General features: G+C 33.5%; 1 protein-coding gene across 5 annotated transcripts in view; it reads left to right on the forward strand.

Moving 5' to 3' along the window:
- LOC144972837 (Ig-like and fibronectin type-III domain-containing protein 2) overlaps positions 1–27,500 on the forward strand; it is a 112,149-nt gene that overhangs the window by 67,023 nt on the left and 17,626 nt on the right. For all 5 annotated transcript variants that reach the window (XM_078914542.1, XM_078914541.1, XM_078914537.1 and 2 more), the window contains 20 exons: positions 650–784; positions 1,181–1,333; positions 2,488–2,642; positions 3,776–3,914; positions 4,964–5,020; positions 5,451–5,585; positions 7,231–7,389; positions 8,309–8,454; positions 10,063–10,195; positions 11,194–11,262; positions 12,460–12,582; positions 13,199–13,360; positions 19,166–19,341; positions 19,971–20,100; positions 21,958–22,233; positions 22,469–22,567; positions 24,719–24,916; positions 25,500–25,553; positions 26,427–26,564; positions 27,378–27,500. The exon at positions 27,378–27,500 is cut by the window's right edge and continues 42 nt beyond it. In XM_078914542.1, the coding sequence (XP_078770668.1) occupies positions 650–784; positions 1,181–1,333; positions 2,488–2,642; positions 3,776–3,914; positions 4,964–5,020; positions 5,451–5,585; positions 7,231–7,389; positions 8,309–8,454; positions 10,063–10,195; positions 11,194–11,262; positions 12,460–12,582; positions 13,199–13,360; positions 19,166–19,341; positions 19,971–20,100; positions 21,958–22,233; positions 22,469–22,567; positions 24,719–24,916; positions 25,500–25,553; positions 26,427–26,564; positions 27,378–27,500 (2,760 nt within the window). The remainder of the gene's footprint in view (positions 1–649; positions 785–1,180; positions 1,334–2,487; positions 2,643–3,775; positions 3,915–4,963; positions 5,021–5,450; positions 5,586–7,230; positions 7,390–8,308; positions 8,455–10,062; positions 10,196–11,193; positions 11,263–12,459; positions 12,583–13,198; positions 13,361–19,165; positions 19,342–19,970; positions 20,101–21,957; positions 22,234–22,468; positions 22,568–24,718; positions 24,917–25,499; positions 25,554–26,426; positions 26,565–27,377) is intronic.

Genomic DNA, 27,500 nt, shown 5'->3' on the forward strand with positions numbered 1-27,500 from the left:
AGTAGATCTTAAAGAAAAATTTCTCCTTAGGGATGAATAAAGGGAATTTCTTTATTTAATAGTTTTTATCAGGAAATTTCCCATTGTTTATATAAGTACATGATGTGAGATTCCACTGTTTGACAAACTTGCAGTTTGATAGACTTCTAATTAATTTTGGTTTGTTGATTTTTTTTATTACTCAAGCTAATCTACCAATTTACTGACGGACAATAGTTTTCTGTAAATGGATCATGCATGTGTCATATACATTTGGAAGTTTTGAGTCGTATGTTCTCAAGATAGGTTTTATTATTTCTGGTAATGTATTTACAAGTACAAGGCATAAAAATGAGACTGCAGAATACTGCTTTATGTGATGTCAATGTTTGTGGTTACACTATAATATGTGATATGACATTGAAGACAGAGGCTGGTATTATTCATCTGTGTGATGATGGTAAAAAATTTTTTAAAAAATAGTTTTATGTGCAGTAGTCATAATACATGTAGACACTATACTCTTAATTTGCATTATTAATTCAAAATCTTTCATACTTCGATTAAAAATATTATAATTACACTTCTTTTTTTAAAAAAGGTAACCTAATGATTATTTCAAATTAATATTAAGCAATTTTTCAATTATTTTTTTTTCATTTAAAATTAGCTTGTTGTGTGGACAGGGGTGTTAGTGACAAATGTCGGACCAGATTGTGTGAGTCAAGGACGTGGTCGGCACTAAATGTGGACTTTTTATCTGAATGCTTTGACAGCTTGGATGATGTTTTTACTTGTCTAGTTGGTGAGTCAAATTATTTTTTTGATTTGAAATACCAAAAAAAAAAAAAAAACGATAATGAGAGGCTAAAATTTATTGGTTTCATTAATACTATAATCATTTCCGCCACCATCATCATTGTCATTTTCATCTTCCTCTTCATCCTTGTCTTCGTCCTCATTATCGTCATCATCATCATCATCATCATCATCATCGTCATCATCATCATCACTATAATGGGTAAAGTCTGTAATGGATTAATACCATCAAATTGTTTTGAGAACAAGCACCAGTTCAGTCACACACTCTCTCTCACACACACACACACACACACACACACACACACATACAGAGAGAGAAAGAGGCAGAGCACACATGTGATCATATGATATCCATTTGTTATTAAATTTCTTACCTTAGGAGAGCGAGATCACACCAATTGTTGCAATGCCTTTGATGTGGCATCTGTTTGTCTTCCGATGTGTTCTGGCAAGCCTCCTCCATTCAACAGCTCCTTGATAGTGTGTGTCCAGCAAATGTCAATCATTGAAGCGTGTGTCCAGCAGGGCTTTGGTAATTGGTTTTGTACCACACATAAATTAGATATAGATAATTTCCACTTATCCTATGTTCAATGCACTTAATATGTCTTCCTTTATTTTCCTCCGAGACATATGCTAAAAGATAACCAATTTTTTTTTCAATCCAAGGCAGATGTGAGAAACACTTTGCACACTTGTGGAATCTCTATTGCTCTCTATAGTCAAGTGCCCATCCTCACAAAACTTGAGCGGGGCAATACCCAAAGACACTAATTCAGAATCTGTTATAATATTCACCTATCCAGTCACTGATCTTCTACAATGTTATTTGACTTTGTTGTAGGATGAAAATCTTTTTTTTATTTTTGGTTTGTTTTGTTTCTATTGGATATGCACATCAGCAATGTCATCAAGTCTGACTGAATTAGTTCGTTTGCATAAATAAAAAGAAATGTTACTGATTTAGCTATCACTGCCTCAATTAATGACTATGTCAATTTGGAAAAGAGTTTCGGTTTGAGATGGGTCATCATAATCAATCTACAGTGGTCACTGCCTAATAACCCCACCTTGTAATATTTGAAATTGACCAATTAGGAAGCAGGCACTGATGTAAGATAACAGATCTGAAACAGTTAGTTGAATTAGTTTCAGGCAAAGCAAGAAAGAAAAATTACAAGAAAAAAATAATCCCAAGAAATCAGCCTGCCTCGACTGGGGTTCGAACCTCGTCTGAGTTCAGTCCCTTGTCCAGGCAGGCTGCTTTTTATGATTTTTTGTTTTTTTCATTCACACTTTTTTAGATCTTCACCTTGTAATAGCCAACTTCCTGTAATATACAGCAACTTTTGTTTAAAACATTGTTTTTCAATTGAATTAACCCCTCTTATATCCCACTACTTCATCTAATAACTGGCTTTTTTTTTCAGTGAGTAGATAGAGCAACAAAATTTCAATCACGTTTTCTTGTAACAATAGAGTTCCATCTAAACCAGAAATTGGATTCACTGACATGCTTACAGTACAATGTTTACAGTAGAATTGGACATTTCTCAGTTGTAATTATCAAACATAATCGTTCAGACTGCTTTACAACAAATCCTTTCTCATCTTTGTCCACCTGAACAGATATGTCTTCCATCAGCCTGGTTAATTGTCATTAAAATTTTATTTTTCTGTTTTCAGAATCCTTACCTGCACCACCAAACAATTTGGAACTCAAATCAGTCAGTTCAGATGAAGCAACTTTGATCTTTAAACCTTCACCCTCCATTGGTGTCAAAAGACTTGTTATCCTGTTGAAGACTGGAGAAGAGAAAGATGCAAGATTTGTCGAGAGGGTATGTTTGTGTGTCAAAACTCTTTCTCTCTTTTCACACCTGGAGGGTTGCTATGACACGCTGAAAAAATTAGGTGCAGACATAAATGGAAGATTAACATGTATGATTAGTAATCCAAGGGACCGAGGCTTCATTCTCAGTCATGTTGATGACAGGGGGGGAAGGTTAAATTGTTTTTATTTCTACTTTCCTCTACATCATACACACCTTTCAGACTGTTTTGGAAGGCAACTAACTTTCCAAGCAAACAATTGTGGTTTAGGCGTATATTTTTTTTTTTCTTTAAAATCTTAAAAAATGATAGATGATAGAGTCCTTTTAAAAGGCAGAATTTAGAAACACAAGAAAAACACAAATGCTAAAGAATCTAAGACTTTCTGTTTTTGGACAGAAATGTGTTTAATACCAGTTAGGCAAAAAAAAAAATAATAATAATAAAAATAGAAGAAAATAGAAAAGTAATCAACCTTGGCGAAACCACAAATTTAAACCATTCTCTTTGATTGTGAGTTGAATGCCATACCAAGTGAGCAACCGGAACCCTCAATCCTCTCAAAGGCTTTACAAAAGAAAGTTATAAAATTATATCATTGGGAACAGAATTGATGACTATCCTGGTATTGCTATGTTATCATTTATTGTTATCTTTTTGTCACTGTCTGATGAAGGGTTCTTATTGGTTTGAGGCAATGGGCCACATATGATCATCTTGTCAGTTTTCAAACTTTACACGGTTTTAATAGATAGTGTAATCTAGCTTATGAAAAATTTAAGCAACATTGTAGCTTTTTTTCCCATGTGGTCTCTAAGTCAAACGTAAATAAGGTTTTCTTTTTCCAAAGAAAGAATCATAAATTCTATTATATTAGTATTGTCTCACTTTATGAGCTATATTTGTGCTTTATATTTTTGTTACATTTTGATTGGTGCACTTAGACATTTAGTCATATATTTTCTGAGAACGAAGCCAACTTGATAAAGTATACGATTCAGGTTCAGAGACCATAATTTTTGCTTACATATCTTAAAATAGAATTGCCTAAAATTCTGTGCTAATTTTTTGATAGATTTGCCCAAAAATTGGTTTGAAAATAAAATATTATGGTGACAAAATGTTAATTGATGATCCCCAGGGAACTTTGGATCCTTCTGACAAAGTTTTTGCACTCACTAACCTGACTGCCAACACGTATTATTCTGTTCACCTCACAGCTGAAACTGATAAATATGGAAGTTTACCCTCAGAGACTGTGCATTTCCTCACATATCCAGGTATTCCGTGATGAGCCTTTGGACCTTCTAAAACTCTGAAATATCCTCTTAACTTCACTTTTATTTGTTAGTTTTGTCAATACCTATTTGCATTCATGGGCATGTAGGCTTTTTCTTACCATAGCAGTTCATATTCAGATTCAGATAAAGGCATTAAAAATCTGGAATGGAAACAGTAATATAGAAAATGTCCATTTGAGAAGGAATCAACACTTCGATAACCACGCCTCTCGGACAGTCGTCATAATATAAACATTGGCAGTGATTGGTAAACCTAGCAAGCTACACAGGTTTTACTATCGATGATATGTGTCTAAGTAACATAACCACTGTTTTACCGCTTGATCAATAGAATCAACACAGAAAACTAGAAATTTGTCTGATAACTAGTCACCCATTTGGTGGAATAAAAACAGTAACAATGATCAGAGAGAGGTCGATTTCATTCACGCCATTGTTTATAAATAACCAACTACGTTTGTTCGAGCACATGTGAAGGTGTGTCACAAATTCCATATTTTGCTTGGTAAAAAATCTACTGGTTAAGTACATTGTTCCATTACCTTTTAACCATATTTTTAATGAATATTTCTTTAATGTGAATCCTTGTGCAAAACAATACTTTGGCATTGTCTCACGCGATCTATCATAAATAAGGAACAAAATCAGAGAAGAGAAGTGAGAGAGAGAGAGAGAGAGAGAGAGAGAGAGAGAGAGAGAGAGAGAGAGAGAGAGAGAGAGAGAGAGAGAGAGAGAGAGATTTTTTTAAAAATTGGGCTGTTTTGCAATTTATTTATTTATTTATTTATTTATTTGTTTTTTTCTTTTAACCACAGTTAATCTGTGTAAAGAGCAATAAGAAAAAGTGATTTTTAAAGTATTTTTATGTATTCTGCTCACTCACTTTTGAAACAGGCTAGATATTAATATTTAACCTTAGACATCATATGTTTATATTTATTTTGATCGTTTTTTGTTTTGTTTTTGTATTGTTGTTTTCAATTTTGGTCATACATTAATAATGCGTTAAAACACTTTTGTTTCAACAGATTCCTTTGGAGGGCCTACTGAAGTACCTGTGACAAACGTTCCTCACAACTTCACAGGTGTGTGGTTTTCTATCTATATAATTGATTGAAATATAGATGGCTTAAAATCAAGAAGTAGAGACTGGTTTGTTCGCTATAAAAAATGTATGGCCATTAACTGGCTTGGCTCATAACATTTTAAATTTATTTAAATAAGTTGAACACTTAATTTACAAGCAATATCTTCTAGTTTCAAACATTGTTAGAATCTAATTTTTTTCAGGTCCTCCCCTATTTCATCTTTTCAACAGTGACTTGGTAGCTGGAGCTGTCAGTTCAAAAATTTTTTTTTTTTTAATCAACACTGCGCGATAGACATGATTGATAATTATAAGTAAAACTAAAGCAATAAAATAGAATTCATCATTAATAAGAAAGTACTATAACTCTCCAGTACTGCATTTATAAATATTCTTGACAATGCTGCTTATTTATGTGTTTCGCACAGAATGCTGTTATTCAAAGGGAATGCCAGATATATGTGCTGTTGGCTGTAAGTACGTCCAAGATATTTCATCTCATTATGCACAAAACCTGAGAGATTGCTACAGTCATATTGGAACAGTTTTGTCTTGTGCAGCAGGTGAGGAATATTGAGATATCATTTTGTTTGTTTTTCACAATTTTAATCTTACAGAGCTATATATATATATTTCCTGATGATAGCGAATGTTCGAAACAATATTGTAGAAGTTGATCATAATTGTGCTTGAAATATGATATATTTATATATACTATATATATTTATAGTTTGCATTATAACCACTAAATGCAGAGTCAAATTTTGATAAAATACATTTTAAGAATCTGAGTGGGATTTTCTGACCTCTCACAGTGGGCAAGGAGGCACTTACTGTGTCTTCTGTCTCCCTATACCCGTTTTCGAACATGCTTTCTATCTTTATCTTGGAATGAGATTACTTGGTTTTGCCATGTCCCAGCCAGATACCCTGGCTGGGAGGGAAACAGTCAAATGTATAGTAAATTTTTTGTTGCGATGATATTTTTTGTCTTGTAAATCATATCTCTGTTACGCATTGTATTATTTTTTTGTTCTACATATATATGGTTTGTAAACATTTGAATGTATTCATCTTATTTGGGACCTGTGCTTGTGTCAGGATGAGACATTAGGTAATCTCAAACTAAGTACAATGATAGTGTGCTCTTGAAATCTACATATGTTCCCTATTTGAACCAATTCCCCTTTGTCTTACTTTTTCTTGGGTGATTTAATTGTAATTCTCGAACTTTTTGCTGTCCCTTTTTCTTCTTCTTTAATGTCGCTGATTGACCTAATGTGTTGCAAGCGCCATAAAATCCTTAAAAACAGAAAACAACAAACATTTTAAGAATAATAGTTTCTAAACCTTTATGTAATGAATTATACTGCTCGAACGTCTTAAATCAAGGAGAGTCAGTTATCAATTAAAAACCAAAAAAATTTGAATTGATTCACTGATCTCTATACTTGCAAATATAATAGTTGATACATTTTTTTTAAAAAACGTAAATGACTGTGTTACATTTAATATGATTCACGTGGCACCGAATAACAAACTGTGGGAAAGACATGTGTTCATCAACAAGTAAATATCAAGTATTTAAAAATAAGATAAAGGGCCCTCTTTAAGTGAAGCCCATAGCTAACATTGTTACCAATAACAATTCTGATATTTTTTCTGCTCACTGCTCCCATGTAATTGCTAATGTGGTCTTCAAGATGATCATAAGGCATTCACTATTTGAAGGAATATGATTTAGCTCATAATAAACCATCATTTAGAGTAAAATTACAATAAATAAATGAAAACATAAGAATTGAATGCCTAACATTTGGTGTGAAATGTAGTTTACCTGACTTGGAATGGCCTATTAGCATATAGTTTTTGCTTTCCCAGTTTTAGACCAATAACATGAAACCAATTTGCTCCTGTCAGTAAAAAAAAGCTTATTTCAGTTTTTAGATCGTAATGAAAATGAGTTAAGTATTTTGCAATAGACAGACGAGTGTCTTATCCAATATATTAATTAATTTTATGGCTTTATTTTCAATCATTTTTTTTTCTTAACAATCATTAAAAAAAAAAAAAGTGTTAAATAATTCTTTGGCATTTAAAAGGAATGAATGTACAGTAAAACCACCTAAACGTTTTGCAAGCTTAACAAAAATAAACAACATGCACTTTCTTCAATAAAAACACATTGTTAACAACCATTTGTTACAGACGGACGGGACCATGCTGAATGTTGTGCTCGTAGGAATGTGACTGATCCCGATTGTCTTGATCTTTGTGGCCTTGCTGAAGATGGCCCACTTGATGATGACTACATCAAATGTTTGAAGGACACACCAACGGCTGTCAAATGCTTTCAAGAAGGATTGAGTAAACCTCTTTTTACTTCATAATACAGATTTATTTTTACCTTAATTTGATTTAAAAGTACAATTACCTTTGTGATGTTTGAAGCACATTTGCATCACAAGCAAGGGAGACTAGTGACAATCTTGAATGCAGTCCAACTTTGTTGTTTTTCTCTGACCCCTCTGTCTGCCTGGCTTTGATAGTGTGGCTGGGTCTGTTAGATGTGGCCAAAAGTGCCTTTCGTTATAAACCAATGACCAAATGAAATGTGGCTTGCAATTGATCCTGTCCATTTAAGGCTACAGGGACATAGGTAAACTTTGGTGTCAAGGACTTTATAGCTCAAGAGGACTACCACTTTTTTGTTTGCTGATGTTGACCAGTATCATAACCTTTGGTGTTTCTCGTATTTTCTTGATAATTTTTTTTTTCATTTTCATCTTAGTTGTTTTGTAACATAAGTTCGGCATCACAAATTCTCTTCACGTCGTAATGAAGGTGAATGGCAATGTCGTTGTCGTTCTATTATATATGAACACATTTTAGGTTTATCTCAATATTTTTTTATTTCAGGATTTTGTCGTCTTCAAAATGTCTCATTTTATCACTTACTCAAAATTCCATCTAAATTTCTATTGGATTAAGTTCATTTTTTAGAATTTATTCGTATAATGTTGACATATTCAGAGAATAATTACAGCATGCAAAATTAGGATTTGATTAAAAATCCCTTTTATATTTTTTTCCTTAAATCCTCCTTAAATTTATTGAGAATGAGATTTGCTGTGAGTACTAATATTTTTATTCAAAACCTTCATTGTCTCTGTTCATGACAAGATATGTTTTGACTCATCAGTGGATTACAATGGTATCATTTTGTGGTTCCTAGCTCATATTTATAACTCTGTATTCTATTCTGTGTTATTTTACAATTTTACAGGCACATTACCTCGCTACCCAGATGCCTACGTGAGTGCAGTATCTCAGAATACAATCAGTCTTATGTGGGAACATCCACCAACTAGTTCCAAAATTGACTCTTATATTGTACACTTCAGACAAGTTGGGAAAAGTCAATTCAAAGAGGTAAACGTTCTTCATACTTCATTTCATTTTGTAGGTAGTGCACTAAACCCTTACAGATGTGGTTTTACTTTAAGCTGAATGTTTTTTTACACCAAGAGAACTATGAGTAGTAATATGTATGAAGCCATAGAATAGTTAGGTCTGCAGTCACAGTCAAACTTGATTAGTTTCTAGATATCATATAAAAGTGTTAAAAGTTTGAGATATTTCAAATCAATGATGATATTTGTATGTTTATGTTGAATTTGTTTGTTTCAATTAATACCTACATGTCAATGTAAAGTGATTATTGCCTGTTTAGACGGGGTAAAGCACTGTTGTAAGAGATTATTATTATTATTATTATTAATATTATTATTATTATTATTATTTATTATTAATATTTATTATTATTATTTATTATTATTATTATTATTATTATTTTATTATTATTATTATTATATTTATTATTATTATTATTATTATTATTATTATTATTATTATTATTATTATTAATATTATTATTATTATTATTATTGTTATTATTATCATTTTCATTTTTGTGCGATCAAGATTGCTTTATTCTATTAAGGAGCAAAAAGTATAGTTACAGGGCTGACAACAGAACTAACCGAGACAGCTAGGGTCAGTGAGTCACAGAGAGATAGTATAAAACTATCTTTGAAGCCTGAATCTGGCATGGAACAGAGAGAGAGAGAGAGAGAGAGAGAGAGAGAGAGAGAGAGAGAGAGAGAGAGAGAGAGAGAGAGAGAGAGGGGAGGGGGGGAGAGAGAGAGAGAGAGAGAGAGAGGGGGGGGGGGGGGGGAGAGAGAGAGAGAGAGAGTTTTTTTTTTTAAATAGTGCGTTTTAAGTCTGTTGAGTTTTTCGTGATATGCTTTCCCAAAATTGACTCATTTTACCCATATATTTTACCAACATATTTTCTGACTTTAGTTCATTTTAGACAATCTGCTTTACATATTAACACATAATTCTTTGATGTTATTTTATCATTTATGTAAAGTAAGATTTCCGATGAATCTTTACAAAAAAATGAGTTATAGTAATAAATAGTTGTTACTCAATTTAATCGAGAGCCTTAATCACTTGAAAGCAAACTGGTTTTGTTCAGAACTATTTTTTTAATCTGGATATCTGCTTAGCCATGATTGAGTAGATGGTTCTGTTCAATCATGAAGAATGTAAATGGCATTAGCTCAAATTGTTTGTGTTTTTTACAACAGAGACCTAGACGAACTCCAATTTCACTTTAATGAATTGTGCGGCTATGTGGTCAAGTGGTATGACACTCGCTTTCGGATTGGAAGGTCCTGAGTATGAGCCTCGCTCAGTGCATAGTTGAGTCCTTGGAAAAGGTTCTTTACTCTCATTCTCTCACCGTACTCAGGTGCAAAATGAGTACCTGGCCATTAACAGTGTTGTCTCTGTCCAGAAAAAAATTGTAATATCGCTGTCAGGCATCATGTCTCGTTCTACATGTTCCGTGTTGCTGTTGGTCAGGGACTCCTTGAAAAGCGTTTTGAGCACATTTAGTGAATATTGCGCTATATAAAAGCTCGATTTTTATTTTATTTAATGAATCTTTCTTCTTCTCTTATATTTGAAAAGGAAAAGACGAGTAAGACCCAATTCATTGTTCACAACCTACTTCCTTCCACTGAATATGAGATAACCATCAAGTCTCAGAATGCAAATGGGGTTAGCTCACCAAGCCCAATCATCAGACAATATACAGAGGAATGTAAGTGCACCTCAAACCCATTACAAATGTATCAAAGTAAGAAGTCTTATTGCTCTCTTATAATTCTTAACATTCACCCTATTTATAGTGGTTACTTGTACTAACAGCCAGTGCCACGTACTACGAGTCATCTAGATGCATTCTTTAATAGCATATTTTTATACGCTTCATAAGAGCCATCAATTTTCTTTGAGGTCTGAGTGAACAACTCTATCTCTATTAGTTCAAGAATTATAAATTCAATTATTTACTTTTTTTTTTTTTCATCATGTCATGTTATTATATCATATTGAATTCAGCGGTTTTAGGTTATAAATCTTAAAATAATATAAGACGGAATAAAATATCATGTCTTAAACCTACTAAGACTGTAGGTTGGCCTGTCACAATTATCACACATTCACTACTCATTAAATTTACTCTTATTAATTATTACATGTGTGTAGTGTGTAGCTGTGGTTTAGTTATTTGTCTTGGACTCTCAGCACAGCATAAATCATGTCAGATTTGGTAACTCGACAGCATTCTGGAAAATGCATTTTGTATACAGTTTCATCCTTCCCACCTGCAGTGACTGGGTAGCTGGGTTCGTTAGATCTGACAGAAAGTACTTTGTGATATATTTTAATTCTACATAATCCGGGATAAAGGGCCTTATGGTGCTTTTTGTTTATTATTGCATATATAATATGTGTGTGTGTGTGTGTGTGTGTGTGTGTGTGTGTGTGTGTTTGTGTGTAGGTGGGTGCAAGTGAATGAATTAGTTTATTTTTATGTGTATGTGTGTGTATGTGTATGTGAGAACGTCTGACTATTTGTTTGGCTACTCTTATATGATTTTATGCATATCATGGATGAAAATCTTCTCCAATAAAATACAATAATAAATTGCAAATTCAAATAAGAATATCATGTAATGAAATTGTAGAATGTATTTTTATGTACTCTGCTTTTTGAGATGCAACCTTCCTTATTTAATGTATTTTTTTTTTCTTCAGCAAATATTGTTAAACCAAACTTCAACAGGACTGAAGTATCTGGTCGTCAATATTGGGCCAACATCACTGGTAAATGAAATTTTGATACCATTCGGGTGTATCCCTTATCTTACCACTATATTGTATGAATTTTATTTTAAGTGGTCTACAACTAGAATTCAGGACCCTATTCCCACTGAATAGAGGTGGCATTAAGTCGAAGTCAAAAATAGACATAAAGGTAGAAAGTATTGAAGAATAATGAATATATCTGCTTCCAAGAATATATTTTAAAAATATAATCATGGACTGTTTCAGGCTCAAAACCATTCTTTCAGCCATCGTTTATCTCAGCTGAGTGGACAAACAGAGAACTGTTCTCTTGTCTGTTCGTATTTTATGAGAAGTATTATCATTTGAACTGTTTTTGTTGTTGACTGAAGAAGGGTTTAAACTGGAAACATTCTGTGATATTTTTTTTAAGCTGCTATATTAATTAGTTTGTTACTTTTTACAGTCTATTGCTTCTGACAGCGTGGTATTCACACATGGATAGATTGCTCTTAAAGTCTAATTCTGTTCCTCGTTTGAAAAAAATTATCCCCTTTTCTTACTTTTTCTTGAGCGTCTCTTAGTTTAGATAGACTCATATAGACTCTTAGGTTCATGCTCTTTCCATTATTCCAATTTGAAGGGAAAACTGTAATAATTTAGGCATGGGTTGCAGCACGCCATAGTGAGCTAGTGCAAGATGACTTTCTCGAGGTTACATAGCACAACAGGTGTGTGTCAAACCAGTACCCCCAGGTTATGAAGTGGATAACTAATCACAGGACCATGCTGCCCGCAGCCATCTTGGTGTTAAATTTATTTTAATGGTGTTGCTTTTCTTCTACATAGTCATTTTAAAAAATAATTATAAAAATTAGCTAAAATGCATTCTCAGTGATAAAACTATGTTTGAGCAAATTGTTATATTCCTAGGATTTCCAAGGGGGGGGGGGGGGGGAACTTTCATGCTTTCACATTCAAGTATTTTCTTTTACAATTTTTTTTTTTTTGCTAATTTTTTAAAAAGAAACTGTTTAAATTATGAGGCTCTTAAAATAAAACTCGTAGATGTTTTTAAAGATACTGTTTTAAAGAAATCACCCTAGAATGTAAACTTTTCTTTTCAGAAATTATGAAATATTGTCAACAGCTTTCAAGTGAAAGGAAATTTACATAAAACTCTCTGCCAATTTTCTTATTTTGCGTTTTATATTGTTTTGTTTTTACCTCTCCTAGAGTGTTGTCAATCCAGCGGCATTCCTCATGAGTGTGTTAATCAGTGCCTGAACAAACAGACCACCTCATTGGATGATAACAATTGTATTTTCCACAGTCTTAAAATGTTAGCGTGCTATGCAGGTAATTATTTTCAAAGAGAATAAGGGTTTCTAAGTTGTGTAACATTCAATTCAGAGGTAAAATGAAATTAATTTTTTTTGGTTTTGGTCTTGTATGTTTTACTTGGAAAGGAAAGGGTTATTAAGTATGTCTACCCTTGATATCTCTTCAATACTTCTTAATGTCTTTTCCCTTTCATAAAGTTTCCAGTTGTTATTGTTTAACGAATCTGTCATGATTGGGATTCTTCTTTGAAAGAGAGATAGTCAAATAAAATCTTGTTTTGTCTATGGAAGAAGATCCATCCCCAGTACTATAAATTTCCTCTGTCCATAACAAAGTACTCTTTCACTCATGAGTTGAATGGTGTAAAATGTTTTAAAGACTTCTTTCAGGGGTTAGAGTTTGTATTTATTGTTATCCAACCCACCATGAATGTACTCATTGTAGCATGGTCACATTGTGAGACGCAGTCCTGCCATAACCAATAAAAGCCACAAATGAATAAAGATTAAAATTAATTCTACCTGAGTTTCTTGCTATTAGAATTTAATTTAAGAATTGATCCTGTATCATGACATAAAGATGATAATAATATGTATTATGTTTCGTGTGTGTTGTTGTCATGATATTGCAGATGGCCAAGACCATGGAGAATGTTGTAGAGAAAATCCAGGCCTCCCTCCAACCTGCGTGGCTGTCTGTCGTGGACACACCGTGGGTCTCTCGGTGGACTCAGCTGTGTGTATGGGTCATGGATATAAGGATATCATATTTAGCTGCTACATGACAAGTGCTGGTAAGATGACATTAAATGAGATTGTTTTGAAATTATCTGTCCATTTTTTAAATACACGATCTCCAAATATTTTTGCCTTGTGGACTACAATTTACCTCTCAATTGACTTACTTGACTTAGATGCCTTTCGCGTCTCGACCGAAAGATCGGGTCGCCTTGGCTGTTTCCAGTATTTCCTGTGTGAGGTGTCTCCAATATTGCCGGTCCTCTGCTAGGGTTCTCAGATTTTCAAGGTCCCCTGCCGTTATGAGACTAATGCTTTGTCCAAGTGTTGTGAGGTTTTTGTTTAGGATCACAGGGAGTGTTGTGATCGGTCTTCCTCTGAAAAGGTTCCCGTGTTTTTGGAAGTATCCCGACATGGCTTGGTTAGCTGGTATGTTTTTGTCCCTGCGTAGTATGTGACCGAAAAGTTGCCATCGTTGTTGTAAAATGTCAAGGGAGATTGGTCTTTCTTTTGTGATCTTATAGAGTGATTCATTTGAGATCTTTTTTGGGTATTTGATGTCCAGTACCCTTCTTAGCTGTGTGCGATGGAAGGCATCCAGATGTTCTTCTTCGGATTTTGTCAACGCCAAGTGCCGCAGTTATACAGAAGTACCGGTTTTACAAGAGCACGGTACAGTTTCATTTTGGTTTTTCTCTTTATTTTGTCACCTCTAATCCATACATTGGTGAGTTTACTGAGTGCGGCGTTTGATAGCTGTTTTCTTCTTTGTACATCCTCGGTGTCTCCAATTAGTGAGCCGACTTTCTTTGTTCTTTTCCATTCCTCTTTGTTCCTCGATATTGTTGTAAATTCGGTTTTATTGGCATTGACTTGGAGGTTATATTTCATGAGGGTATTTTGTATGATGTCTATATTTGCTGGTGTTGATCCAATAAAATCGACATCATCTGCATAGGCGATTTCTCTAGGGATTGCATTCTCAATATGAGTCGTTGGTTTTGGAATGACTTTTCGAACTTCTTTCAGAGCGTGTTCTAAGTATATTGTGAACAGAATCGGGCTCAGACTATCTCCTTGGGGGTCCCGATGTTACTTTCGAACTGCGTCTGTTTTGTGGCCCCATATATCCTTGGTTGTATCTTTGTGTTGCTGAGGAGAAATCGGATTATTCGGAGCTCTCTTCGTCTACTATGTCTGTTAATATCTCCAAAAGTTTTCCTCTGTCGATCGTATCAAAGGCTGCGGACATATCGATATTCTCTCAATATTCCTTTTATTAATTGATAATATCGTACATGACTATTGTACAACCGTTCATTCTTATCTCATTCTCTGATTCAAGTCGTCGCCGTTGTTGTTGGCATCCGTCTGTCTTGGGAAACAATGGAGTTTTTGCACCTGTTTGGATCAGTTTGTGGTTGAATGTCTGTCACTGAAATAGCAGCACTGGAGTGATCGCTCCAGGGCGCAAGCCTAGGCGAAGTGTATTGAGATTTTGGGCTGCCCAGTCATCAAGATCTCTCTCACAACCTCACTGATGAAGTTCAAAGGAAAGCAAAACAGTATGTCTGGCACCAGATCGGCTGCAGGAGTTGCCCAAATCAGCTAGTCTGTCTTCGGGGCTCCACTCCTGATTTGGAAGGTTTACTTCCATACACTTGGCTGTTAGATCTGAAAATATAGTGATCTCCTCCGCCCCTTAGCCATTGACTACTGGGTGCAGTTCCCATGCCTAGATTCTTGGTGCAGTGTGCACACCTCCATCAGCTGAAGCAGTGTAATGATTCAAGTGTGACGTTGATATACCATATAATGACAACTATAGCTCAGTCGGTTGTGTTACCACTCACTGTCCTCTCTCTCCCGGCCAGGCAGAGAGTGTCACGTCAGTTTGACACTGACCCCGTGACTTTTTGTTCTCTATTTTCATCTGGCACTTCTCCATACCCTATTTTTCACATCACAAATGACAACTATATGCTTCTTATTTAGCAAGTTTTGTGACCATCATTATCTCATGCCATTTCATTCTCTTGTCTGAGGCAATAGTTTGTCATTATTATTAAAAGTTTGTTTTTGTTCCTTTTGTAAATATTTTGTACTTATTGTAAATATCATAGTCATTGATGATATTATTTTAGTGATTACCTTCTAAAGGTAAATTACTGCTGGAATCCTTCTTTGCTCTTTCTTTGAAATACCCCTGTCACCTTTCATGTACCCTTAAATTACTCTATAATTCATCTGTCAGTCTCTCTATATAAAAAAAAGGTACAGTCATAAATGATTTGCTTTACCTGCTTGTGCTTTTCATATGATCATTTGTCATCCGAATATGGATTTAGCTCGCCAATTGTTTCTAACAGAAGCCCACATAATCCCTCACATTTGATCACTCATTCACATGACTGGTAGTCAGACATCCGAGGGAAAGTGCAGGAAGCAGCAGATACAATCCATCTTTACCTTATCCAACAGTTCCTCCATTGGCAGTCTTGTCCACTCCTTAATATTGTCAATTCAGATCTCTTTTTTTTTTTTTTTTTTCTTGTTTTGGTGTGGCCGTCCTCTCCTTTACCCTTGACAATTGGCTGTCTTTATCATGCATAGACCCATCAAGTTAGGTAACATGACCAAGTCAAGAGTGGGGGAGCTCTGTGGAACAGCGATATGGTCTTTCCTTCATACCCAGAAGGTACTGAGTTGATTTTTCCAGTTGCGCTGTATGGCCTTACCCTAGGTCATTTTGCAGATGATTTCTGGGTTATTACAGTCTTCCCTTTGACTAGAAAACTAAAGAAAACTTTCTCCCGGGGGATGAATAAAGGGCATTTTATTAAATTTTTTTTAAAATCTTTTTTTAAAAATGTATTTATTTATTTATTATTTTTATTTACGATTTATAAACTATCTTTTATACCAGATAATACTATTTTACTACATGTCTCTATCTCTTCTATAGTGTCTTCAATTGTCCTGTACTCAATGAAGAAGACTTGAATCATTCTCAGTGGCGGTTCTAGCCTATTTACAGTGGTGGGGCAAAGATGATTCAGTCATATATATATATATATATATATAAATTTTTTTATTTTATTTTTTTTTTTTTTTAATTATTTTTTTTTCACCTTTAAAAAATAATATTTCAACCACAAATAATCACATTCACAATGAAATGACAATACCAGTAGATTTTAATTATTCCAAACGTAATCAAAAATGAATCACGAAAGAGAATACAACAAAAAATAAAGCGACGAGACAATAATGCGACAACACCTTGACAATACAAGTCCATTTCGTTCACTCGAAAAATTCAAGAGATGCTTTAATCCCTCAACGGCAAGATTAATATTTTTGTTACATTACTGGTTTTCAGTAGTATGTAGTAACCTTTAAGTTTTCATCAAGAAGCAACAACAGCGATATGACTCGAGTTTCATTCAGAGCTCAAATTGCATCATTTTTACTGCTGTCTTGGTGGTTAGAATGATTGTGCCGGTGGTGGTAGTGGTTGGAATAGTGGTAGCGGTGGTAGTGGTGGTGGAGGAGGATGTAATTATGGTAGTGGTTTTGGTGGTGCTGTTGGTTAGAATGATAGTTGTGGAGACAATGACGGAAATTGTATGATGATGTTGATATTGTTTTTATTGCTATTGTAGTACTTGTTGTTAATATTGTTGTTGTTGTTGTTGTTAATGATGATGATGATGATGATGATGATGATTATGATGACAACGACGATGTCGTCGACAATGATGGTTACCATACGATATTACAAAGTTTATTCAATCTTAGGCTTTCGACAATAAATCATACAATTTGATGACCACATACATGAAAGTGGGAAAAAAAATGGTAAATGGAACCAAACAATAAACGGATACCATTAATAAAATAATAATGATAATAATAATAATAATAATAATAATAATAAATAATAATAATAATAATAATAATAATAATAATAATGATAATAATAATAATAATAATAATAATAATAATAATAATAATAATAATAATAATAATAATAATAATAATAATAATAATGATAATAATAATAATAATAATAATAATAATGATAATAATAACAATAATAATATTACCATCATCATTACTACCACCACCATCATCACTACTACCACCACCGCTACCACTATCACTACCACCATCACCATCATTATTACGTTTCCAATCATTTTTTCTCGTTTTTAAAAATTTGATATCTATCAAAACAGACGAAAATTCTGGTGATTTTTTTAAAGGGTAGTTAAAATATCTACGATTTTATTAGCCCTGAAAACTATGATTTTTATTTTCCTATTTCAAGTAGGCAGGTCTGCTATGACAAGTATCAGTTCCATAGTCAAAATAAGACAAACAAAAACAAAGTTTATTTAATCTTAGGCTTTTCGCCAATACTTCATACGATACAATTAAGACAAAATAATGTTACCAATCTCTCCTCATGCATTCGTTAGACTATCATCACAATAACGACCGTGTTATCTTTGCTCCTTACACAACCAACCCCTAGCTTCCCGCCTCTTCATCGCGAACTATCTTATGTATGTATTAGCTTCAGGACGGGCAAGTACGGAATCTGCCCACCCTTCCTTTAAACGTATTTATTTCCTCTATAACTTAGTTAGAATTCAACTCTCTCCTTTCTCAGAAGAGTATTTCTCGTATACTAATTCAATTTTTGAGAAAACCAAAATGGTGGTTGTATTTTATATATTTATTTAGTGACTTTTGAATAAAAGTGTTTTGTTTTATTAGAGGGAATACAATAGAAAATTACATTGTTTTGCAAAATTATTTTGTCTGGCAATAAAAATACAGCGGTAATTACTTTAAGAATTTTTTTAAAAAGAACTAACAAATTAATTTGTTAAAAAAACAAAACAAAAAAAACCCAAAAACAACAACAACAACAACAACAACAACAACAACAACAACAACAAACAAATAAGAAAACAATTTAAATAAATGAGTTTTGAGAAGCACTAAAGAAAACGAGAAAAAAAAGAAATAGTTTAAATGGAAAAACAAATATATAAAAACAACACAAATTAATACTAAATTGATATAAAATTAGTAAATTAATAAATTTAATTCAATACTGGAACCTTCCCAAAAGTCATCACATCAATGGTACCAGCACAAGTAAGGCAATAAATAAGAAAAAGTTCGTTTGCCAAAATCTCTATTTAGTTTTCACTGGTTAATAAGGTGGGCTCATTTGAATTAGCCCGACCTAGTACTAGAGAGGCCAGACAGCAAAAATCTGAGTTAGTTCACCGTCAGGCGACGTGACGATGAGATGACGATGTGGGCGGAGTGGAGTGGTTGGGGGGGGGGGTGGTGATAAAAAAGAACAGGAGCGTATCCTGGTTTATGCATTACGGGGTGCGTGGTGATTCGCAATCTATCAAAAATACACACAAATTGATTTCAGTACGAAGTATCAAGTTTAAGTAGTAACTTTTGAAATTATCTAATTTAAATTTGATTATTTCGGACCTGGTAATACAGCATATAACTTGAAAAAACAGGCTGGTATTTGCCCACCCTGCCCATTATTACCAGCCGTCCCTGATCATTCTTATGTAACACTTTCTCACAACTTTGATCTCATCATTGCTCTACAACAAATAAATATATAAAACAAATATGCCCACTATTATTCATAGCGCGTTTCTGCTTTATTCTACCCACCCCCACATGCAATGAGTCATTATGGAGTAAAATATTCATTTCGCATTGTAATTGTTGTTACGTAGGTGATCAATACCCTCTTAATCACCACCATCATCATCATCATCAGCCAATACCATTATGTTCTTACGCCGTAGGTCTCATCCCTGACGCACCCATGAGAATGTATGTCAGGCTGAAGGACTTGATGAATGTTCAGGTGATTTGGGAAAAGCCTACCGCTTACTGTGGCAATGATTGTCAGAGTATAATTCACTACTGGAGGGAAGATCCTAGTGATCCGGGTGTCCGACTCAATGTCAAGACCAAAGTGGTAAGTTTAAATTATAATGTTCTTTAATTATTTCTAAATTTGTTATCTTTTATTTTTTGCTTTAAATGATATTAAACAAAACTGCATTTTATATTTCACAACCGTTTATTTGAACGTGAATCATTCTATGGATATTGTCTTCTATCTCCTGACAATTGTTACTATTATTATATCTGCGAAACTTCTTGATTTTTTTCAGATATTTTGAAGTTTTAAAACATTCATTCATCTTTTTTCCCATTTAATTATCCTAATATTTTAAATTACGCTTTTACTTATTGTTTATTTGTTAAGTTCCATAAATCACTCACTTTTAAGATGCTTATTTACATGAGAAAAAAACATTTTATACCTGTGTTGTCCCACTTTGAACATATTTCTTTTCTGTGACAGACTGATATTAGTTATAATGCATCTATAATCTTGATTTTCCAATATTCTAATTTTCCTAGTTTCTTATATGATCTTAAAGTGTCACAAAAGGCCCTTTTTCCTTTTTAACTTCAAGTATAAAACAAAAGAAGAAGAAATATACAAGCTTTTACCAAATTATATCTGAAATATGTATTTTTCATTTTAATCCATGTTTATTTCCAAAGTTTTTTTAAAAACAAATGTTTAATTTATAGGGTGCGGTCAGTCCTTATGATTTGACAATTAGAGGACCTGAAGGTTTCTACACATTCACAGTGACAGCCAGAAACACATATGGCAGCAGTCAACCCTCCACTCTGCGGACCTTGTTTGTCTCACCTTTCAGTAAGTTTTATAGGCCATAATAGTGTTTGTTTATCAATTCTTTTGCATTGTTAGAGCACACAAGTTAATGTCATTCAGTGATAAAGCGTGTCATGGGTTTTAATACTTTTGATAACAAATGATTTTATTTATTCTCAGGACCCCCTAGAAAATATGAAATGTATGCGTGCGTCTGACATGTGTTTTGATTACATGTAAATATTGAATGTGTAATGGATGTGATTCTCTTCCATTAAGGCAATGACAAAACTCGTGGTATCATTCATGGATCAATTAAGTTTTATATTTTTGTACTGGTATCTTACAGTATTCATCATTTATATTTGAAGTTAAATTTTTTTTTTAATTTAATTTAAAAAGAAGGAAAAGAAAGAAAAGAGAAAAGCCATGAGCGTAGTCAGAGGAATGAATACATTACAAGGCTTTAAAACAATTATCAGGAATGTTCTGCATATAGCACACAGGTTGCTATTGTTATGGTGGATAACTTATAGTGACTCTGGCTAAACGATGCTCTTTTAGATTTTCATTATCTGAACACATCACTGTGTAACTATTTTCAGACGGCCTTTCCAAACCTGCCATGTTCACAAAGGTAGTCATTCTTGACTTAGTGACCAGTGATAAATTTGACTCTTTCCATCTAAGCCAACTGGCTTCTTTGTAATAGCAGACTTAAATTTAATGAAAAACTGAAACACGAACCACTAGATGTACATTGTAGAGGAATACACGAAAACAACACCAACATAGTTATTACTCCTGATTGCTTCACATTATTTAACTTACTGGTTGACGACGTTTCTACACTAATTTGTGTACCTAATTAAAGGAAAAATAGCTGTAATTAATTATCATGCAAATTAGTTTTCTGCCAGGGTTTTACTCCAGCATTCATGCTGTTCACTGTCTACTGTCACTGTTTACTTTGATTCCATCATTTTCTTTTCCTTTGGATTTTACACTGTCAAGAATTTCCTCAAAGTATAATTTATTTCTCCATAATGTAAAAAAAAAAGAAAAAAAAAATTCATATTAAATTATTTTTTCGTCGTATAGTTATTGACCTTTGATACATTCTTTTATAAAAAGTTTCAATATGTTCTCACAATGTATGGGGTATTTGGTTTTTTGGCTCGTAGTTCTGACTTGTCGAACATTGATAAGGATGTGAGGAATGAATTGAATTGGTCGCTGCTGGAAATATAATTGCTGTTAAGTTAAGTTTAAAGTATGGCCTTAAGGGTATGATATGCTTTTAGGATTGTTTGTACTTAACTGTGACAGTTTATTGTTGCAAAGCTCCATCAGTAGAAACAGTTTTGAACATTGTTTGTTCTTTTATTTTTTACTCATTTGAATGATTTGCTTATTTGATATTTCTTCTACTTCTACATCAAGTTAACTAAGTAATAACACTTGTCACTTGAATCATATTGTCTCTCATCTCTTTCCTCTCTTATACTGCACTCATTTATTTTAGAAATCATTTCTATGGTTTGCCTAAAAAGATTTTGTAAAATTTTTGTAAAGCTAATTTGCAAGTCTAAATTTGGTAAGGTGATATTAGAAAGTGCCTCAAATAAGGAAAGCACTATCATGGTGTCAGAGTTGTCATCTATCTTGTCACTTATCCTATTCATTTTTTTTTTTTTACTTTGTTATTAAAGGAAACCATGCACTGCTTTGCCATTGACTGTATACAAGCTATTTAAATCTTTAATACTCCTATATCATATAATTTAAAATTCAGACTTTATTAAATTATTTTTTTTGGAACAATAATTTCAATCAATCAAAACCCTCAATTTTATCTTTAAGGTTGATTGTATATCTCCATTTTTATTTATATTTCAGGTAAAACTGTGAAAGTAACCATGCAGAGTAACCTGCCCTTTGTTGAGACAGGGTGGAATCTCGTTTTGCAATGTGCTGCTACGGATTTCAATCCATCTGATCCATATTCAATCAAATGGCTGTTGAACGGCAGACAGAGGTTAACTACAACATCACTCAGTGGACACGAGCTGTATTTGGAAAAGATTAGTGTGACCAAGAACAAAGGAACCTACACATGTGCAGTTAGTGATTCTAAGATAGAAGTCAAGGACTCTTTGTTCTTGCCCATAAAATGTGAGTTTTAGATCATTTTTTACTCTTAATTTTCCCTTATTTAATTTTTTTTTTATTTGGAAAATAAATGCATAATTCTTAAGTGGAACTACGCTTTCCTAGTTATAAATTATGAATGCTTTTTTTAGCAGTATTCTGTACAAGCCAAATGTTAGATTTTCTTTTATTGATATCTCTATCTCAACTCATGTTCTTTTCAATAAAAGTATTATATGTATTTTTTCTCATCGCACAGACTCTCCAGTTTATTTTCATAACCGTTACGGAACAACTCTCCCTGGAAGGGGAAAGCCAGCTCAAATAGCATGTTTATTCCATGGATTGCCAGATTCAGGTTGGTAACCACTAATATAGAACCAGAAAACATGATAACCAAAGCATCTTGGTCTAGATCAGATATCAGAATATATGCACTTGGCCTAACTTAGCATTGATTTTTAGTTTTTCCTGATTCAGTAAGTCTTATAAATTATCCATAACATTTTGCATAAAAAAAGATAGATAAATCTATTTATTTTGATTTCAAATATTTGTTTTATAATAATAGGCCAAAGGTCTTTTGAATGTTTCAGTATGTTGTTTGTCCTGTAATATGGGGTAATTATTTTATATAGTTGTCCATTATCTGATGAAAGTCCTCGTCTATGTTTCGTTTGCGTTGTGGTTGGGTGAATCAGGAGATAACTTGTTCTTGTTTTAAGTAAGCAAACCCTGTATCTGACATACTTCTGATCCCTATGTCCCTATTAAGTGCACAAATCCTTTTTTTTTTCTACTCGCATCTAATATCTCCACAGCGCGTCAGAGCATGCCACTGGGTAGGGCTCCTGACCTCCCATAGTGGGCAGGGAGGTACTTACTGTGTCTTCTATCCCCCTATATCTGTTTTCCATCTTGCTTTCTGTCTTTGTCTTGGAATGAGATTACTTGGTTTTGTCCTGGCCCTGGTCGGACACCCTGGCTGAGAGGGCAACAGTCAAATGTATAGTTAGTTTTGGGAGATGATATTTTTTCCCTTGTAAATCATCTCTCTGTTTTGTACTGTATTATATTTTGTATACATATTATATATTATTTGTAAACATTTGAATGTATTCCTCTTAGTGGGGACCTGTGCTGGTGTCTGGATGAGACTTTCAGGTGATCTCAAACTAAGTTCTTTGATGGTGTGCTCTTGGAATCTACACCTGTTTCATATTTGAACCAATTTTCCTATGTCTTACCTTTGCTTGGGTGCTTTAATTGTAATTCTAGAACTTTTTACTTTCCCATTTTCTTCCTTTTTACTGGCGCTGATATGACCTTAATGTGTTGCAAGTGCCGTAAAACCCTTAACAACAAACAAAACAGAGATTGCCAACTTGAATGAGTTGCGCTTAAGCTAATTAATACATGAGGCCGTCATGTTAAATTAGCCCACAAAATATATGTTAATGTTCAATTCTTATTTCTTATAATGCCTATAAAAATCGAACTAGTAAGAGATAAGAGAAATATAGAATAAGACGCTTCCTGATGCCTTCATACTTATGGGCATGGAACCTAATGAGAAAGAGAACAAAGAAGTAAAAGTAATGACATGAAGTTTTTAAGGTTAAACAGCTCTCAAAGGACACACACACACACACTTTATATATATATATATATATATATATATATATATATATATATATATATATATATATATATATATATATATATATATATATATATATATATATATAAATAGATAGATGGTACACTCCTATTACCCAATGCAGAACTTAAAATCACCTCTAAATTACCTCAGTTGTAGCTGTTCGTCTTGATCCTGCCTTTTTCTCAGAATATCCATGGTTATAAATCATGTTCCTTTGAAAATGCCCAAGGCATGTCAGGAAAAAGGGGATGAGATAAATTCTCGAGATAGAACTAAAAGGAAAAAATAAAGGGGATTTTTGAAATTTTTATTTGTTTTAAGATCAATTAACAGCTAAGATCAATTTTTATGTTTTTCTGAATCATATCTGTTCCGTGTTATATTTAATCATCATTTTATGAACTAGGCTCTTTATGTATACTTGTCAAAACACTTGTAGATTGTTCTCAAACACACTAGGTTCCTTTATCTCGAAGACAAACTTATAGAAGAAGATAAAAAATGATACGGTGATCTATAGATGGACAATATAAAGGAATGCACAAGGATGACAACCCAACATCAATGAGGAAAGTTGAGGACATATTTGGGCGAAGGGCCCTAACCCTAAAATCATACCTTATGTCTCCTCTATTACCACCTCGGTCAAGCAAATGAGTGAAAGTGAGTGAGCTTGAGAGTAAATTAACTCTTTAAAAAATTTGGATGAGCTCTGGATCCATTTGCCACTGGATTCTGAAGGACTCTCTTTCCCTTCAGAAAGCCAATATTAGTGTAGGTAACAACTTTTAATTGCTGTTTTCAAAGCAATCAGGATTTACGAAAACGGTCATATTGTATCTCTAGGTGCTAAAAATTGGAAAAAGGATGATGACATTTTGCAGTACTCCACCAAGTACTCAGCCACTATTGACACAGATTACAGCAATGGAATTACTACGTATCAACTCAAAATTTCCAATGTGGTAACTGATGACTATGGCCGTTACTCTCTCAATGTACACAACAAATTTGGAGACACGTCATGTAGCATTGACCTCAAAGGTAAATTTGTGTGAATGAATTGCAATTTTGATTAATAATCCAACACTTACTAATATTGATTTTACTAGAAAATGAGAGATAAGCTTCATTTATTTGCACTTGTTTAATCGATAATTATAACATTACAAAAAATTGTTTTCATCATTTTCATCATTTCACACAATGAAACATGCGATTCTAATGAAGATTATGTCAATCTCCTTGTCTCAGTTCTCACCCCAATTTACTGTTTTGATACATACTGAGGGTCACAAGTTTGTGCTTAATAAGATTGAGCAACTCGGTATCCTTTTTAATGCCAAGTTTCATTGAAAGGGCTTAGTTAAAAATTCAAAATGATTGATGTAGAAGGGATATTTTTCTTTTTCAATCTTTGGCACTCTGTTAGGCATGATAATAATCTGATTGCCGATGTCAGTATCAAGAAGAAGATGGAAGATGACAACGTTGACTTCAATGACAACAGCATCAGGAGTATCAGCAGCAACAAAGACAATATTAGAAGTTAAAGATTGTTGTTATTACTACTGATCACATCATTACACTCATATTTATTTCAAACTTCTTTCATTTTATTTTTCAGATCCTAGAGACTTACCCACTATTTTGCCTGCAACTAAAGTACCAGATCCAAAAGGTTGGGTGCTATCATTTTTTAAAAAGATTACTTTTTTATTTTATCAAAATAGTGTATTGGCTGAATGGGGTTCCTGATCTCCCATAGTGGGCAGGGAGGCATTTACTGTGTCTTCTATCCCCATATACCTGTATTTCAACATGCTTTCTGTCTTGGAATGAGATTACTTGGTTTTGTCCTGGTCCTGGCCAGATACCCCTGGCTGAGAGGGAAACGAGTCAAATGTACCTATAGTTAGAGTTTTGAAAGATGATATTTTTTGTCTTGTAAATCATCTCTCTGTTATGCACTGTATTATTTTTGTTTTACATATATATGATTTGTAAACATTTGAACGTATTCCTCTTATTTGGTACCTGTGCTTGTGCAGGATGAGACTTTTAGGTAATCTCAAACTAAGTACAATGATAGTGTGCTCTTGGAATCTACATCTGTTCCCTATTTGAACTAATTCCCCTTTGTCTTCCCTTTTCTTGAGTACTTTAATTGTAATTCTAGAACTTTTTACAATCCCATTTTCTTCTTGTTTACTGGTGCAGATATGACCTAAATATATTTCAAGTGCTTTAAAACCCTTAAAAACAAACAAACAAACATAGTGTATTGGCTTACTCTAATCTTCTCTTCATCATATATAGTGTGCTTAATCACCGAAGAGCATTACATTTTTTTTTACATTGTCTATGTTAAGAATATAGAAAAACATAATGTAACTTTATTCTCAACGTTATTTATTCAAAGCTTACTTTATTTGTTCAAGAGAATAAAAATGGTGAGTAAAATGTATCCAAAAGTTTTGTTTCTCTGGTTCTTAAATGAATTGCAGCAGAGTGAATAAAGAGTTGTTAATTCATTGTCGTATTTGTTCAACAGAATGCTGTGCTAAAGCGGGTTTATCAGAACTATGTCAAGAATTGTGTTCTTTGGATGTCGACACCGCAGAAATTGTAGCCGATCCTAAATACATAACTTGTTTGGCTGTATTTGAATCACTCATCAAATGTGGGGCAGGTATGTCAATTTCAAATGGCAAAATTTACAGCCTAGTGGACTTTATTTTCACTGCAACATGTGAAGTTAAAGTATGCAAAATATTTGACGTTTTATCCCTCATTTCAGAGGGAACAGAAGGAAATGTATGATATCATAGCCTCTGAATTTCCATCCGTTTAGTTTATGTCTATTATTAGATTGTGTGTATTATCCAATGGGAGCGATCTATATTCATGTCTTCGTCCAACCTAGTCATCTATCACATGATTTGTTGCTGTACAACGATTGGATAATAAATGTAAACACGCTGCTTTGTTTATGAAAAAATTCATGCTGAGCAAAAGGACCAATTGTGACGTTTGATATTTCTCAAACTGTGAACACTTTTAACTATGTGGATCATTTGCAACACATTTTGCAATGTGACCAATGACCTCGAGCACATGGAAAGGTAAAAAAGATCATCACCATTGATACTTGTGATCGGTATCACATTGAAGAAGGAGATGGATGAACGGAAGGAGGAGGCATATTTAATAATATTTAATATATAATATCCTGCGCTAAAGAAGAAAAATGAAAACATAAAGTCATTACTATTTTATTACTTGATACTTTGTCATTAACATGCTTATATTTGTTTTATGATTTGCTATGTTTTTGAATTTTTAGAAATATGTTTTGATTCTTGAATCAAAAATGCAAATGAAGATGAAATGAATATTTTGAATGTTTTTAAAATTCATAGTTTAGGAACTTGTTCAAGAACCTGTGGCACCACCGTGTCAGAAATGGTTGGGTTAATCAGTTTGTTTTTCAATATTCTTACAGATGGCAAAGACCACAGGCAATGTTGTCAGAGCAGGGGGGTTAAGCCATTTTGCCTTCCTTTCTGTGTTGGACAATCACCAGGGTCTCACATCACTCAGCAGACTGAACTCTTGGGTTGTGTCA

This window comes from Berghia stephanieae, chromosome 5 (genome assembly GCF_034508935.2).
Source record: "Berghia stephanieae isolate SIO BIC M18660-M18661 chromosome 5, UCSD_Bste_1.3, whole genome shotgun sequence".
Lineage (NCBI taxonomy): Eukaryota > Metazoa > Mollusca > Gastropoda > Nudibranchia > Aeolidiidae > Berghia > Berghia stephanieae.